This window comes from Dermochelys coriacea, chromosome 1 (assembly GCF_009764565.3).
Source record: "Dermochelys coriacea isolate rDerCor1 chromosome 1, rDerCor1.pri.v4, whole genome shotgun sequence".
In the NCBI taxonomy this organism is placed as follows: domain Eukaryota; kingdom Metazoa; phylum Chordata; order Testudines; family Dermochelyidae; genus Dermochelys; species Dermochelys coriacea.
Genome location: NC_050068.2, coordinates 154845920 through 154864336, shown reverse-complemented (window position 1 = coordinate 154864336; position 18417 = coordinate 154845920). Strand labels below are relative to the sequence as shown.

Here is an 18417-nt window from a genome sequence, read left to right as displayed (position 1 = left end):
TATGTGCATAAAAGCTGTCTTAGAAGCAAAACGTAGAAATCAATTTCAAATGAACACAGACAGATGTCCTATATACACAAACAGGTGAATGTATTTGACTGGCTAGATATATAATGTATTAAGTCAGTGAAATATTCAACCCCTGGTGCAACTTAGAGCAGCTCAGGGGTGCTTTAATATGCCTATCTGCAGGGCCATTCCTGCAGCCAGGGATTGCCAAAGTGTGGCACCACTCAGGCCATCTTCCCTTCTCCTGGCCGTGCCCCTGACATGTTGCCCCTGTGAGGCGTGGTGGCATAGGATTTCTTCACTGCTTCTGTACTAACTCTGCATTGCTGGAGGATTCCCCAGTGCATGGGAATCCTCAGCTGGCCATTGCTGGAGTGGTGTAAAGAAGACTTAAAGAGGTGGCCATTTGTCTGGCAAATAACATGGGTAGCTGCTGTTTTTCCTTCGTTGAACTAAGCAGAATTGAATTCCCAAATGCTCCATTTTAAAATACTTTCTGCAGGGAGACTGGCACAAACTCTCTTTGAATAGAAGTTTGGCACTGCCACTGAGAACATAAGAACGGCCATACTGGGTCAGACCAAACGTCCATCTAGCCCAGTATCCTGTCTTCCAACAGTGCCAGGTGCCCCAGAGGGAATGAACAGGTAATCATCAAGTGATCCATCTCCTGTTGCTCATTCCCAGCTTCTGGCAAACAGAGGCTAGGGACACCATCCCTGCCCATCAGCCACTGATGGATCTATCCGCCATAAACTTCTCTAGTTCTTTGAGTATATTAAAAATCCAACATTTCCAAGGGGCTTTCCTGCTGGTATTATTGTGTCCTTCCCCAACAATTAAATTCAAGAGAGAATGTGTGCACATAACAAGTGGGTAAGGAAGTTGAAGATGAAAACTCTCCAGATCATCTTATAAATAATTGCTGGCTTCTGAGAAAATGGTGCAGCCTGAATGATTCTCATGCAGTGGCTTTTAGTGAAGATGTAAATAGTTTGGTGCTCTCTACTGGTTGAAGTACAGTAACTCCTCGCTTAAAGTTATAGTTATGTTCCTGAAAAATGCGACTTTAAGTGAAACAATGTTAAGCGAATCCAATTTCCCCATAAGAATTAATGTAAATGGGGGGGTTAAGTTCCAGGGAAATTTTTTTCACCAGACAAAAGACATATATATACACACACACACACACACAATAAATTTTAAACAAACAATTTAATACTGGTACACAATGATGAAGTTTGCGAAGCTTGGTTGAGGTGGTGAAGTCAGAGGGTGGGATATTTCCCAGGGAATGCCTAACAGCTAAATGATAAACTAGCAATCATCTGAGCCCTCAAGGGTTAACCCATTGTTGTTAATGTAGCCTCACACTTTACAAGGCCACATGAATGGAGACAACATGTGAAGGTGTTTAACCATCAGAGGAGTGAAGTTTTGGAATAGCCTTCCAAGGGAAGCAGTGGGGGCAAAAGATCTATCTGGCTTTAAGATTCTACTCGATAAGTTTATGGAGGAGATGGTATGATGGGATAATGGGATTTTGGTAAGTAATTGATCTTTAAATATTCAGGGTAAATAGGCCAAATCCCCTGAGATGGGATATTAGATGGATGGGATCTGAGTTACTATAGAAAATTCTTTCCTGGGTATCTGGCTGGTGAATCTTGCCCATATGCTCAGGGTTTAGCTGATTGCCATATTTGGGGTCGGGAAGGAATTTTCCTCCAGGGCAGATTGGAGAGGCCCTGGAGGTTTTTAGCCTTCCTCTGTAGCATGGGGCATGGTTGACTTGAGGGAGGCTTCTCTGCTCCTTGAAGTCTTTGAACCATGATTTAAGGACTTCAATAGCTCAGACATGGGTGAGGTTTTTCATAGGACTGGGTGGGTGAGATTCTGTGGCCTGCGCTGTGCGGGAGGTCGGACTAGATGATCAGAATGGTCTCTTCTGACCTTAGTATCTATGAATCTATGACTCTGTGTGTGTGTGTGTGTGTGAGAGAGAGATGCACATTGCCCCTTTAAGTACGCTGACACCACTCTAAGTACACTGCCTTTTAAGTAGATCAGCAAGTTGAGACAGAAGCTGCTGCCAGAAGCTCCCTCTGTCCTGAGCTGTGATGTCGTCCCCCCCGCTCAATGGAAATGGGGTAAGCGGGGTGCAGGAGTAGGGGGAAACCCTGACATTAGCTCCCCTCCCTCCCACCCATGCACAGCTAGCAGGAGGCTCCCGGGAGCAGCTCCAAGGCAGAGGGCAGGAGCAGCACAGGGCAGTGGGGGGAGGGACAGCTGAACTGCCTGGCAATTGATAGCCTGCTGGGCGGCTGCAGCACAGGGAACTTAGGGAGCTGATAGGGGGCTGTCGGCCCACCCTGGTTCCAAGCCCCCACCAGCTAGCTCCAACGGGTTGCTCTTCCTGCAAGCAGTGGACAAAGCAGGTGGCTGCCGAACGACGTTATAAGGGAGCATTGCGCAACTTTAAACGAGCATGTTCCCTAATTGATCAGCAGCGTAACAATGAAACAATGTTAACTGGGATGATGTTAAGTGAGCAGTTACTGTACCTTTCTGCCTGTGGTAGTTGTGATCATCTGAGTGCTGGCACTAACTGTGCCCAGTTTTTATTGGAAGGGGACTGGTGACAAGCTGTCTCAGTGAAAAGTCCTTTGCTTTGCAAGTAGCATCCTGCCTTGGTTCACCAGAGCCTACACTGAGTTTACTCCAGAATGAACTCCATTCATGTGTTCTTTAAGGCACAGAGGGTGAGTAAAGGGAGGGGTTAGGAGAGAGGTCACATGGGTTGAGAAGACTTCTCTTTCTGGGTCTGGTGATTAAGATCAATTGGATGTGTTTCGGTTTTATTGTATGTGATGTATCGCGAGCTTTAACACAGATGCAGATGGCAAAGTCTAAAATAAGCAGAACACTGGGCAAACAAAAAATGATGCAAGTGAAAGAATCTGAAGAAAGCTTTACAAAATGGATCCTTTTATCAAGATTTGAGAACTATTGAAAGGCACATTTCACTACTGTTGAATTACAATGGAATTCCTGGACTTGCATACAATATCCACATTCTTAAAAGCAGTTCATAACAATGGCACATTTTGAAATGTATATATTCCATTTAAGTTAATAACAGTGATTATTTGGTTAATATTTTTGGAGAACACACCACACCAACTATAGCCCAGCACCTGCAGAAAACAAGTTGTAAACACCACATTAATTTAATCAGTAGACACACTCCAGCTTCTCTGAGCTCATCATTTAGCACAAGAGAACTGCAGAAAGCAGTAGAGTGGTTTTAGGCATCTTACTGTAGAAGAAGACAGCCTTGATTCAGTTTTGCCAAGAGCTGCAGATTAATGTTCATTCAGGGCCTGTATCTGTTCCCCTGGATATCAGTGGCTTCCGTGATGTCAGGATCAGGCCTTAAGCACTATTAAATCATTCTGTTTGTATTCTAAATTAACATGCTGAAAAGTGTCTATTTGGAAAACAAACACTCTAAAGTTCCAAGTGCAAGAAGCATTCTTGGAATTAGCAATAAATGGCTCCTGTACAACAGTGGGATGGCCAGAAGCATCCAATTAATGGCATTTACAAGGCAGTAATTCCAGCCCCACATGTATTTCCCCTGAAAGTAAGAAGGCAGTACAGATTATATGTGAAGGGAAACAGCAAATTAATAGGAAGCCAGGAAACTGCTGACTGTGAAAATAATGTCTTTAGTATCCTAGGTCAGTTGGTCTATAACGTTGCTAATTCACTTCTGTCAATTTTAATATTAGGCCAAGCAGCATTACATGTGTATGGGACAGAAGGTAACAGATCCATAATGTGTCCACATAATCCACAGCAAATGGACAACTGAGATACAGATCTCCACCGTTAGACAAGTGTGGCCATTTGTTCGATAACATACAGTCAAAAAGTTCATGTATTCCTTTTTTCTGGCTGTATTGAACTGGGGGGTGGGAGTGGAATGCTAATTATCTTCATTCAGCTCATGGCTAAGTTCTGTATCTCTATGTAAAATTACTCAAATATGTTTTTAATTAATTAATTGTTGCTACTGTAAATCAGATTGGCTTGTCAGTCTTATGTGCAGCAGGGATTTTATAGAAGAGCCCTCCTACCTACTCAGCCTCTGCACAGAGATGGATTTAAAAACAAAGATATATATTAGTTTCACATTAAAAACAAAACAAAACAGCAAATGGAAGAAAATATATTATCCAAGGGCATCTTGCCCTTTGCAAAGTTTCTGCTCTGGATTGTCCTCTTCAGATATTAGGAAATATATGCAATTGATTTTATGCTGTCAATCAAGACAAATTAATGTAGAAGGAAACTAGAAATACCACTTCTTTCACCACAATAGATCTTTTTGTTGTTGAACTGACACTGATTGGAATGGTTTTGGTGTGTTAATGCAGGTGTTCAAAAGAACATCTAAAGAAGGTCTCTTGCCCTTTCCAGCCTTCCGTGTGACTCCTCTCCAAAGATAACCCTTGGATTGGGAAGGGGAAAACAGCACGTGTGCAATTTCTCATGGACACTCTTTAATTTTGAGCTTGCAGCCCCTTTTTGTAGGCAAACAGCCCAATGGCAGTCACTGAAGTGAAGAAAGTGGAAAATCCAATGAGCTTCAGCAGTCCTGGTACAGATGGCAAGTTTCTCTCCCAAAAGGTAGTAGTGATTGGCTGGGCTGGGACATCCTGGATGACAAAACACTCAGTATTAATGCAGGGTCACCTCTGCCATGAGAGGGAGAGTACAGAGCTCACGAATGTATCATAGGCTTCCCTTTCTTTTTAACTAAATGGGGGGCGGGAGGAGGTTTCAAAACACCTTCTGTTGTAACTTGGTCACAATATGGAAAAGGCTGAGAACCACGGATATAAATCAGACAACAGGTTAGGCAAGAAGGGTGGCCTTGTGGTTAAGGACCTAGACTGGGAGTCAGCAGAATCAGGTTCATTTCCTGGCTATTCCAAGACTCCCTGTAGTACCCTGAGCAATGAAATCATTCTCTCTGGGCCTTAGTTCCCCATCTGCAAAATAGCAAACAATATTTCCCTCCCTCACAGGGGTGTTGGGAAGATGAATTCATTCGTAATGTTAGGTGATCAGAAGCACTCATATGGCCCCATCGCTAGAAGAACTTAGCTAGGGCTAGCCACCAGAACACTGTGTTTAGCTATTGCTCTATAAATACATAGTATATAAAGCTTGCCTCTGACTCTGGTTCAGGCATCCAGATTTCACTCTTTGAGATCTTTCCCATCTTGAATAATATCTGGAAGAAAAATGAACATTCATGTTTTATTTAATAATCATAGGCTGGTAATATTAAGTAACGAAGAAAATGAAAAACTTTTTTTTTTCCATAAGCCTAAAGTCAGAGCAACTTGTGCAGCTTTCCCACTCGAGACAGTTGTCATAGGTTTCATCCCACCAGGCGTAGGCAAAAAGGTTACCTGACAATCTATTACCCAACCTGAGAAATATTAAAGGAAGTTTAATCTTGTGTCACTCATGAGATTGAACATCTACTGGCAGTGATGCTGGTTGGATTGCCAATCACAGAGACAGGGGTGTAAATTTGTGCCTCTGAAGGTTCTCAATTGTGGAGTTATCCCTTGGCTTTTTGGGGAGTACAAAAATCAGTGTTTCTAAAACAACAAAAAAATCAAAGGGCTGTAACAAGGGCAGAGGTTTGCAAGGGCATAAAATGTCTGCAGCACAAATAGTTAATGTCTCTGTAGCTACCACTGTTGTGGTGTGTAGAGGGAAAGAGAAGGAGGGGTGATCTGAAACACTTTTGATTATTAAAATAATATACTATCATATCAAATGGAAGCCCTGGACCCAATTCTCAGTCCCACTAAGCCTCCTTTACACTGCTCTGCCAGAGTAAAGGAACAGTGGGGAGTAAAAAATATAATCTGTGCCCACTTGCAGGTCCTTTTACCCTGGGTAAATCCACACTGCTGCTGTAAGCCAGCCTTCCAGTCTGGAGAGACAGACTCATGCTAGCTCTGCTCTAGCTATCACACTAAAAATAGCAGTGAGGACAGTGCGACAGGGATGGTGGCCTGGGCTCACTAGCTGAGCCCAGACCCAGGAGGTCAGGCGGACTGGGGACTCGAGTGGCTAGTCTGTGCTGCCATCCATGCTGCAGCGTCCACACTGCTATTGTTAGTGCGCTAGCTCAAGCAGAGTTAGCATGAGTCCATCTGTCTGGGCTTGGAGCAAGCCTCCCAGCTGCTGTGCAGACATACCCAGTCTGACTGAAAAGCAAGCCCTGTATGTGCTATTTGCTTGCCCCCCCCCCCCTTTTTTTTTTTTTTTTTAAACAGACTGTTCGTTGCTCATGATGGATCGACAGAACTTAGCTACATGCTCTCTGTCAGAGAGAAGCAGAAGGGAGTGATCACTTGTACTAGAAAGGTCAGATTTTAAGGGTCCATAACTGGAAATAATAGCTAGTGCAAGAAATACATAATGAGCTAAAACAAATAATGGACTCTGAGGGAAGTTGCATGGGTAGATCTGAGGACAGAAGTGGGCTTGAAGTGTTTATTTTTTAGGCATAGGATACATTGCACAGGCTTGGATTTAATAGTTCAGTGATGAATTTGATAACATTCAGATTTGTCTGAGACTTCAACGTGTAATGCCTCAAAGGATTCGTTAATATACAGAATATAGTTAAACTTTGGCTCGTGGTGTTTTGGAATCTTGCCACTGTTCATTCCAGGAGCCCTCTTTCATTAGTACAGTTACAGTAGCTAATGCACCCAGGGTATGTCTACACTTTGAGCTGGGCATATGATTCCCAACTCAAGGAAACCCACTTGTGCTAGCTGTGTGAGGGAGTAGGCTAAAAATCAAATGTAGCTGCAACAGTGGGAGTGGTGGGAGGGGCTGCTAGCCCTGAATACGTACCTAGGGTCTCCGAGCGGCACATACTTGGGGCGGCCCTGTCACTCATGCCAGGACAGCTACATTCTATTTTTAGTGATTAGCCCCATGACAGCTAGTGTGGATATGTCTCCTCTGGCTGGGAATCACAGCCCCAGCTCCAAATGCAGACATACTTCACGTCAGATACCAAGATCGAAACCTCCATGAAACATCTGGCCTCTTTTGGTCTTCAATAGCCATGATCAAGGAAAAGCGGTTATCCATACCTCTCTTGCTGCTCTCTCTCCTGCCTGCACAGCCCCCTCCATGTACCCACTCCATTGGGTAGCAGTCTCCGTGCCCGCAAAGTAGATCTTGCCGAGGGGCTGGCGAATGGTCCTTTAAAACAAATGTAAGATGTCAAAGGCCACTAACAGAAGGCTGATGATCATTTTAAAAGCAATTATTGTCCTTGACACTAGAACTTAAGTTTCTCAAGAATTCCTAAAGGGCTGGTATGGAAAGGGAAAGAAATACATTAGGTCTTCCCTTAGGTTAGCATCTTACCTGCTGCTATTTACAACATGTTAACATTAGTCAAGTCACAGAAAATCAGAGAAAATCAAGACACAAACTGATATCTCAGAAGATGTCTCATTTTAGTGCTTGGATAGGGAACAATCCTAAGAGGCACCAGCAATGCACTGTGGTTAAATGGATTTATTTCCCCTGTATGGCTGCTTTGCTTTTATTCTTCCATTACAACTGGATATGAATGATGCCTTTGTGGGGATGGGTTGCTCTTATATTTTGAGATTCAGCAGAACTTTCCCATTTGTATGGCTGCATGCTAAAGGGGAAGAGAGAGAGAAGGGAAAGCTGCATCTCCCCCTTTAGGACCCTGCGCTGCTATAGTTCAGATGCTAGCTGCACAAACTCCATAAGCTTCCTGGGCAACACAGCCACAGCAATTTAATTTCCTTTTCATCGAGGGAGAGTCTCTAGTGGTCACAGAGAAAATACTGGGTTAGACTTTAAACAGCTGCCAGAAACTAGCTCGGCCTCTGGGCAAAGCCATAAACCTCACCCATCACTCCATGGCACTCAGGCTAATAAAATATAGCACCTACATGCTCAGGGGATCCCCAGCATCCTGAAACATGGACAGGATATTCCCCAGACAACTGGCAGCCAGCTTGAGAAAAATCTTAAAAGAGCAACAGTGTGCCCCTGCCAAGGATGTATGGGTTGAGTTGTTCCCATTATGGAAGGAAGGAGTATCATGTTCGCCGCAAGTACTTCAGTAATATAACTAGACTTCTAATCTCTAGTAGCTGAAGTGGGACATATGAACAAAGCAATTTTCCTATGCTCCTAGTTAGGTGTAAGAACTTTATGTCGTTTGTGGGTTTATATATATTATATATAAATAAGAATTTTACTTATTTGTTACTTCCCTATGACTAACTGAATTAGCTCTGCCTGAGCCTGACCTTGCAGGTATTGAGTTAATGGCAACTCTCCCACTGACTTCAGTGGTCACAGCATCACTCTTCTAGAAAGCACTGAAGGAACATATTAAACATTTTAAGCAGCAAAAATGGTCAGTGACCTAGTGGGAGGAGGTCTTGTATTGCTGACATAGGTCCAGAACACAGTGTGTTCTGTTTCACTGAAGATTGTGGGTGAAATCCTGGTTCCACTGTAGTCAACAGCAAAACTCACGTTGACTTCAGTGGGGACAGGATTTCACCCTACGCTGTATGTTCAATGTGTTTTGAATAGAAAGAATATTGTAACAATTACAAAGAAGTTACTTAAAAAAAAAAAGCACAATGTTATCTAGTTTACCTTCCATATTGAGACATAATGCCTGGTGGGAAGTAGGCTGTATAACATCCCCCTGAATACTGTTCTTCACTCCAGTTCTTTTCTTCATAATGCACTGGCTGTAATAGTTAACAAGACATGAAAGAAAGAACAAGCCCTTAGCTAGGATATTGGAAATAAAATAAGTAAATATTTGGCTTTTAGGAAACAAAACTAGATTTTTTTTTTTTTTACAATGCTGATACAGGACTCACACTGCATGCTGTTAATACTATCCAACAGCACAAAATGAGCAGGTTTGTACTTCTATGGAGCATTGATCTCCCATATAATATAGACAACTTTGACAATTCTTATCCTCTTTTCTGGTATAGAGTCAGAGTTCTTGTCTCCCGCTAGTGTTTGGGGTTCACCAGCAGCTGGGGAAGTGGGTATCATATGGCGTAACCTGTATTGCTTTTGAGAACTAAAATGTAAATGTTGTCCTTGCTTCACCATTAGGAAGAAACAAGTAGCACTACTACAATGTAAATGAAAGAACAGGCCATGGTTTCTCACATATAAAGCCTCTTCTGAGCCCATCACTTTGGCATACAGCTCACAGATTTTTCTCTTCCTAAACACAAATATAAACAGCGATCAGAAAACAAGTGAAAGAACCTCATTCTTTGCTGCTGTTCTTAACATTAAAATCTGTTTCAATATACGGGAAAGTTATTTTTGCACGTGCAACAGATTCCAAGTTCATACTCTTAGGCCAAATTTTCAAACACTGATGCCCAAGTACTAAATCCTGATATCACATTTGGGAGGCTCATGTTGGACTGAGTGCCAATAAATTAATGTTTGCACAGTTATCTGAGGATGCAGGGTCAAATTATTCTCAGGTTCACTGGTATAAGTCTGGAATAACTCCAATGAAGTCAATGGAATCACTCCAGGTTTACAACACGGTAGCTGAGAGCTTATTTTGACCTGTAAAATGCTCAATGGTATTTTTTTTATTATGAATAACAAAATAAGCTTCAAACTGGAATCTTTTTTCATATATGGTTGTGGAAATAGTATTGTTGTAGACACGAATGTTTATACATGTATGTAAATAATAATAAGTGTTAGAATATTTTTGTCTGGCCCATAGGGGAAGGACACCAAAGGTTATGTATCTCAGCACTCCCTTCATGTCATTAATGCAAGCATTTTGAAATCTTTGCAGTAACAAGCAGTTGTCGCAGACCAAAACAGTATCCCAGGACTCTCTATGAAAGACAATGTGCTAGTGATAACATGAAAAAGCAGATAGCATGTGGACCCTTTAAAATATCCTTAAAATGGATTCCCTGGGTGCTGTGCCTGCTTACTCAAGCTGAGTTTGGCCCCTGGCGTTTAGGAAATACTATTATCTGTAGTTGCTCTATGGGTATATAAAATTACTTGGTGAAGCATCCTAAAGAACAACTCTTTGAAATTTGTAAGTTCTTACCTCTCTTCTTTGCTGACACGTGCAAGTCTATAGGCCTTTCTTGTAAGGATAAAACTAAAGACAAGAGGACATAAGTATTGTGCAGTGTCAATACACAGACTGATTTACAAAGCACAGGTATAAAGTCTTTGGTTTAGAAGACTTTACCATGAGTGAGGCACACACACTCCTGGTAAATCTCATTCTTTTACAAGATAAATAGCTTAATCATCACAGAATACATTTATCCATATTCAATAGCTTCTTGCATTATATCCAGAAATGATCAGCTTGTACAGAGATCACAGAGCGCAGGAGTAAAGTGCTCCTTGCAGGAAGCTAACAGAACTGATTACCACGTGCTGTGCTAGCTGAAGCTTCCTAATGGGTTGAAGGTGTAGCCCCAGGTACAGCATAGTACAGCAATTCAATCTGAAGGTAACAGAGGCAAGGAGTACTGACAAGGGAGAGTCTGGGGGAGATCTCAGAAAGGGGCCGAGCCCTTTGAAAGCAACTCCATCTACCCCTGCTAGGATCTGCACAGAGGTCAATAGTACCCTATGGTAATTGGTATCAAAGAGAGCTCACAGTTCTAGAAGAATCAATTGACACCCCTATGGTGGAATGTTCAAAATTGCTCAGCATTGGCCCAATTCTCCTCCCACTGAAGTGAGCGGTACAATGCCCATTGACTTCAGTGGGAACAGAATTAGGCAATACCCTGACCTTCCTCCAGTGTGTGGAGATAATCAACCAATACAAGACGTGCAGCCTCTCTTTCCATATCTAGTTCTAAATCCGAATTGGCTAAGATCAAGACCGGAGTTTCCTTGAACTGGGCTTTAGTTTTCTTGTCCCTCTAAATTCCCAGGTAGCTGCCCCTCCTACAAGGCCAATAACATTTTATTAAAAGATCCATGATTAGGTCAGCTGCAGGACAATTGCAGGAGAGTGAGGCTACAGTATACACAACATATATTTTTATGACAAGCAGTTTAGAAGGCTAGTCACATTCCTATCAGTAATTGCTCTAAGATGTTTTCAGCTAGAGTCAAATTGATTCCTGGAATAATTCCATTTACCTCAGATGAATTTGGCTCCTGGAATCCTTCGTAAAGTTGTGCATATTAGCAAAGAGATGATTCCAACATTGATTTTAGTAGCAAGAAAAAATATTTATATTCCTGTTGTTGACAGTAACTTGAGAGGAATGTTAGGGGGTTTCATGGTGTTCAGAACAAGGACATTTAAAAACTTTAGGTCCATAATGTTACACAATTCAATAGGAGTGTTCGGCTCTCTCTGTATGGTACTGTACATGCAATTATTTGGGATATATACACAAGTGTTTTTTCAGCTTGTTTGGAAGGTTCGCCTTGGATTTAAAATGGAAATCTTTAGTAAACTTTTTTTTTAATTTATATTCACTTAATTCACTCTTTTCAAAAGCCACTAAGTGCTGTTACACATATTCCAGCTCTCCTTCCAAAACAAAATGCTAAATACTTGGCAGTTTCTCCGGAATTCCAAATCTGTCACTAAGCAGCTGCGCTTTGACCAAATTACAAGATGCTGTGAGTCCTTCATCTCTCTTCAATGCATTGCAGATTCAAGACAAACAATGGCTTCTGTCAACTGCATTTTCATCATTCAGCATGGCCAAAAGAAAAGCCCCAGTGTAGCCAGAGCAAGATGCTTGGTAAATTTGAGTAAGAGAGGTTTAATTTCTATAGACCCAATTCAGCAAAACCCTTAAATGTGTGCTTAACTTCAAACATAGGAATAGGCACATTGGACAATGTACCTCCCTTCCCACCAGCCTCCTCACAGCTGGTGAAAAGCCTCGCTCCAAGGAATCCAAAGGCTTGAAGGGGCTGCATAACTACTTTATCCTACACAAGAGGATGCCCAAAGACTGCAGCTGGCCCAGTGTGCCTTTCATGCATCCTCACAATGAATGAGTATCACCTATAGTGATTTGCATGCTTTCTAACCCCCTCCGTAAGTCCTTTAAAAAGCATCTAAAAATCTAGGAATATGGACTAGGGGCTCCTTACCCTATAATGGCAGGCACAGATCCATCAGGTTTGGAATCATCTAAGGTTATTGAAATTGGAGCTTCTTCGTCCTCAATAAGCATGCAGCCACAGTAATCTGACAGGAGAAAGGAAACAGATATAATAACTGCTGGGTGTTATTCACTGGTAGTAATGAAAAAAATTCAATAAAAAATAAATGCAGAGCTGTTCTTCATTCACTGATAATACCTAGAAATCTGGAACCTCCTTCTAGCATTCTCTTTCTCCCTGGCAGTACAGTTTCCCAAACTGCGTGTATACACATATCCTAATTTATTTTTAAATGGGGATTTTGTTGCTTTGCATGAATTTATTTGTGACTCACAGAAAATTATGGAGACTTACTCTTATCAAACAACAGAAACTGCAAAAAAAATTCAGACTTAGTAGAAATATATTTTATTTGTTCCTCAAGTAGCTTGCCCAAAACACCACCAGAACCCTATTCTTGGCAAGCCTACTCAGTGGAGACTCAATCTTGTACTCCTTGTGGAATTCTCAATGGGGATTACACAGAAGTAGGGTAGAAACAGCAGGGGTAGGACAGGAAACCCTGTAGTGGACAACAGTGGAATGACTTGGTGGCTAGTTGAAGAGATATAAATCCTCATAACATAAAAAAAAATCCACCTGTTTAATGCAACGGTGGCTGTTCTGATATTGGAAATGAAGTATCCTCACACACAGTTCTGGAAACTTTTTTTTTTTGCCCATTCTCCAGCACTTAAAGATGATAAACCCATGGCTTTAAAGTTAGTGTAGCACTAAACTCCCAAGTTCTTCATTTTTCCCCGGAGTTTATACCCACATACCCATCTTCTTCCAGAAGGCCTCTTTATAGTACATCATGCATTTAATGACAGAACCCATAGGAAGACGGTGAATTAACTGGTTTCTCTCTGATGGTAGTTCTGGGTTGAAATGGATCTTTGTAGTCAGGCCTGGAGGGATGGCACTAATCACATAACTGCCCTGAAACACAAGGAATTGATACAACACACACACATACACACACACATCTTCAATCTTAGATATGAACAGAAATATTATTTTCCTTTATTTAAGATAACCTTTGTGACACTATAATATAAAATAGCACAATAAAACAAAGCAGAGAGAAGGTAGACCTATGTCAGGAGCCACTTAACAATACACTAATATGAGACCCAGTCATAAATAAATCAGTAAAGCAGATTTCAAAGACTTTCAGGGCAGTTTGAGAAGCAGAGACACACAAATGTGTGGTGCTGATTACATTTGGCTAAGAGCTGCAGCGGACATTTCCCCCCCCCACACACACACTCTAAATGCAAATTACTATTATTTTGATTGAATTACCTCATATCTCTCATGATTTAGAGTCTCCACGATGACATTATCACGTGACTGATCAATGCAAACTACAGGCCTCTCCAATTTGACTCTGCCTTTGAGGAGTTCCATTATCCTTTCTGTAATCTGACCAGAACCCCCAACAAACTTCCGCTCCTGGAAAAAAAAAACCCACCAAGAAATCATCTTCAGAGTAGAGTCTATCATAAATTCTGTTAACACATGAGAAGATCAGGGTCAGATTTTCAAGTACACAGAGCGCACAAACAAGGCCAGATTTTCAAGAGTTGTTTTGAGTTAACTAATCAAGTCATACAAGTACACTTTTTACTACACTTATATTTAGTTTGAACTACACTTGCTTTGTATGTTTGAAGGACACTCATACATTCAATAATAAGTGACCATGGAAACCAAAATGGCAACTATTACAACAGCAGCAAAAAAACCTATGTTGAAGGGATGTGAGGAGGGAAGTTAACTAAATTGTCCTGATTTAACTTAAGGCCTAGATTGATTAGATGCCACATTGTTCAGAGCTCCCAGAGATCATAATTTGACACTTTCAAACACATATTGAACTCTTGTACTGTGTAAACTGATTATTCATCTTTTCATTAACTGCAGAGAACTTGTTAAGTTTGTGCAATGGAAAAGGACCACCACACTTGTTCATTATGGTCTCAAGAAAGGAAACATTTATGACATTCTGTACCTGCCCCCCATTGGTTACGGAAAATATCCTGGTTGTCCCCCCACACAGCTTCACGTACCACAGGAACCAGAGAGCAGAGACCTCATGTGGCTCAGAGGTGACATTGATGTTCACAAAGAGAGCAGCAAACTCTCTGGCAGTTCTGTATACAAAACAAAAGCAAAGACAATGGGGTTAGGAAGTAGATATTAGAGCTGGGTAAAAGTTTTTGGATAATTAGTACATTTACCAAAAATGCATTTTTCAGGGCCCTGAAACAAAATCAGGTTGAACTTAAATAGTTTCAGCTGAAAAACACGGGGGAAGTGTTTTTTTTTTTTTCAAATATCAAAATGTTTTGGTTTTGACATTTTGTTTTGAAACTGCACTTTCAAAATGAAATATGATTTCAAAACAATATTTAAAATATTTCACTGCACCTGAACAAAATGTCTGTGTTTTTTTGTTTTGGTGAGAAAAACCATAACGATTCTGTTTTGGTTCAAAACAGGTTTTGTTGTTAGCCATTGAACTTAAATTCAATTAGTCACTAAGCTCTAATAAATATTACTTTGCTGTTGGCTATTATTAGTTTTTCATTATGATCTTTGAACAAGATTATTTCCCGAAAGCGCACAGATCATTTTTGCTCAATTCAATTTTTTTGGCCTGTAGAAAGGACTATTTGAATATGTTTATAAGAACCTCCCTACCATTTACCCATTCTTATTTACCCTGCTTCTTAACTAGTTTCCCAGTTGCCACTACTGCCACAAAACAAATATTTTCCTCAACAGGAGATGCATTTGATAGCCAGTTAGTGGAGGTCTTCTGCCTTTCTCCTCCATGGGGAGCTCATCAAGTACACCACTCCCACGGTTTAATACAACCCCGGTAGCTTAAGGAGTACATTTCCAAGGCCACTTCTTACTCTCCCACATGTCACTGCAATAAATTTTATTGCCTCGTCAAATTTAAGTACTACAATGTACAGCAATGGCAGCAATCATAGTAAATATATATACAGAGGGCCAAATTCCCTGCTGGTGTAACTCCACTGAACACAACAGTGTTACACCACCAGAGAATTAGGCCCAGAGTATTCACTTATATTTCACTTGTGATTTGTTAATTAGCATACTAAGTTAGATCATTTATGAAAGACAGTCAAAGTGGTTCCAGATAAAGTTTCATTAACAGAGAGAATCTCTATTCATCTGCTGAGGTAACCAACTTAGCAAGCTATCTCTGGTGGAATATGTAACTTGTAAACTTTTACAGTCCTATCTTACTTTGGCTCTGAGGGTAGATTTAATTTACTTAGGCATGTGCTTTACTTGCCTTTGCAAGTTATTGGTGTGGCTCTGAAAGTACCCAGCATGCAGAAAGATCAGTTTCCTACTTATAATACTACCATTCTGAGCAGTGGCTCAGAAACTTTGATTGGTTTGAAGGAAATAAAGCAGAGAGAGTTTTGAGTTTTTGAACATATCTCAGCTCAACATCCTTATTAAAATTACAAGAATCAGCAATAGAATCAGTTTTGTTCACATTGCACAGAAGCACTGTAACATACAGTTTATTATAAATCTAATACTGCTTATACATCTGTGAGTTATTGACTTAGAAGAAAGTCCATTTAGTGTAGAAAGGATTTCACAATTATTTTTCACAATTACTTTTATAGACTACAACAGTTATTCTCAATCTATTACCATCGTGGGCTACATAAGCAGCTCTCTATGTGTTATGTGGGCCGCATCCACACGTGTATATATATTACCTGTATGGCCCTGAGCATGTTACATGGGCCACAGCTGTGTGCTGATTGGATTCCAGGTTGATAACCACTGGACTACATGCAAGGGCAGACAAGTGGCTTATAAAATTAATTGTATGGAAAATATCATGCAATAATGATCAGGACAGAAACCTAGTGGCCATATTCTGTAAGACTCAGAGCAGGAGAAGGATTTGGAGAAGCACAATACCTTGAGGGAGAAAGTAGTCTGAAATCTTTGATATAGTGCTAAAAACTAGTAAGAAAGAAAAGGCAAACAGTGCTAAGCTGCCTAAATAAAAGGTACTGTACTAAATATAGAGGTGGAAGCTATTCTAGTACAGTGTAAGGGAATGGCACAGCAAAGTGGGATAGGTTTAATACAGTATACCTGGTTCTGTTTGCCTCATTATAGGGCGGATGCTATGAAATGAGGAAGGAAGAGCAGACCACAACTGGAGCTGTTGACTCCCCATCCAGGCAGTGGTGTTTTTACTCAGATAGCACCTGGAACGTGCATGGCACTTTACAGGCAAGGAAAAGACAATGCCCATTGCCACAAAAGCTTACAATCTAAGACCCTGGTGCTGCCAGGTACCGAACATTGGGAGTTGAGGCGCTCAGCTCCTTGCATGTTCAACTCTCTTAACCTGCCCTCATAGACCAACTGCTGTAAAACCCATATATCATTTTTATTTATTTATGATGTTTGGGCTTGCTCTAATTAGTCAATTTTTTATACACCGCACCACCAAAAACTTCTCTAGTTTTGGTCTCACTAATGCTGAGCAAAAACAAACAAACAATCACTTAACTTGTTTTACATGGGTACTTCTGTTGAGATAATCCAGTATCACATTTGCTGCCTTTGTGACAGCACAGCACTGTTAATGCATTCAATTTATCATCCACTATACCTTTATAACCTTCCCTCTTCCTACTGTCTATCCAATTATCCTCTATTCTTTGCTGGAGCATTCAATTATTCTTCATACATTAGTCACCTTGCCTCTGTCCTTATTGAATCTCATTTCAGTGATTTCAGAAACATCTAATTTGTCAGGCTCATTCTATATTTTTAACTCTCTCCTCATAAGTGATTACAATCCCTTTTCCCTTTGCATCATCTGCAAAATTGAAGTCTGACCTGACCCACTTGAAGTCAATAGGAGCATGATCAAGACCTCAGTAAATGCACTTTACACCCCATCATATAACGTGCCAAGGAAGCTAGAGGATTTTAAAGCAAATAAAATGTTATCTACTTGGTCCAGCAAATTTTGTCGGTGAGCTCTTTCATTGTCATTTTGTCCCATTCTGCAGCATGTGGGGCCGCCCAGGGTGCATCAGCAGGGATCTACAAATGAAGGCAAAATATTAAACTTAGTGCATTGTATATTACTACCTAGTCATATTTAGTTTGCAGTCCCAGGCCTGCTAATATAGTGGGTCAAATTTGCTCCCACCTACTGGTACACTGGTGTAAATCTGGACTCTTCTCTGTTTCATCAATAGATACACTCATGCAAACCCAAAGTAAAACTGAGGGCAGAATCTGGCCTTATGCACACTGTAAAACTGAACTACACATTTAATGCTGATCTGCTGCCTACAAGTCTCAACACAGGAATGCATTACTGATTATTTGAATCGTGTCAAAAAAAAAAAAAAAAGGTATTATCAGAGATTTCTGGGAGAAAGCATGTAGTGTACATACATCATAATGCAAAACCTTACACAAGTGAGTAACTTGTCCTTGTGTGAGTGAAGTTACTGAGACGTGTAAGTCTTTGCCAGATTGGCCCTCAGTTCAGTATCAAAGTTATGGAACAGTTGACAGATACCTGAAAGTTTGGAATCCTCTACAGGGATTTTTTTTGTACAGTGGATGGTCAAGAATGTTAAAAGTTCCATTTCTGAAGCATTTACAAATTTTGGTTTTAAAAATAATGTCACTCTGAACTAGCCTGTAGTCCATCTTACGTAGCTGCCCACGAACATCAATATCATCATAACAGTAAGCGCCCCCGCAACTCCTGTCCTGTCCTTCCTGGATCTTCAGCAGGGGTAAGCAAGTGCTAAGCACATCCGCTGCTTTGCCCCATCCTTGAGCACGTTGGCAGAATCTTGACTTTGCCTCTTTCCCAATACACTGGACAGCACAGCTGCGCCACCACAGGAGGTAACACTCACCTACTGGTCTGGATTAGTATCTTATTGCTATTCTCCCCAAGCAAGGCAGAAATCTTACCTCTGTGAAGTACAGTGCTTTTCCTGGGGCCCTGCAGCTATATCTTTTATAAAGGGTAGACTGTCT

The 18417-nt window shown here is 41.0% G+C and overlaps 1 protein-coding gene across 2 annotated transcripts in view; it reads right to left on the bottom strand.

The window, feature by feature from the left end:
• Positions 1–3361: 3361 nt before the first annotated feature.
• Positions 3362–18417, bottom strand: part of LOC119844627 (amine oxidase [flavin-containing] A-like) — a 38714-nt gene continuing 23658 nt past the window's right edge. For both annotated transcript variants that reach the window (XM_038375754.2, XM_043506241.1), the window contains exons 5-15: positions 17366–17457; positions 14342–14483; positions 13633–13782; positions 13107–13266; positions 12274–12370; positions 10238–10291; positions 9313–9370; positions 8776–8873; positions 7212–7323; positions 5252–5314; positions 3362–4733 (exon numbers count right to left, since the gene is read on the bottom strand). In XM_038375754.2, the coding sequence (XP_038231682.1) occupies positions 4578–4733; positions 5252–5314; positions 7212–7323; positions 8776–8873; positions 9313–9370; positions 10238–10291; positions 12274–12370; positions 13107–13266; positions 13633–13782; positions 14342–14483; positions 17366–17457 (1182 nt within the window). In that variant the 3' untranslated portion in view covers positions 3362–4577. The remainder of the gene's footprint in view (positions 4734–5251; positions 5315–7211; positions 7324–8775; positions 8874–9312; positions 9371–10237; positions 10292–12273; positions 12371–13106; positions 13267–13632; positions 13783–14341; positions 14484–17365; positions 17458–18417) is intronic.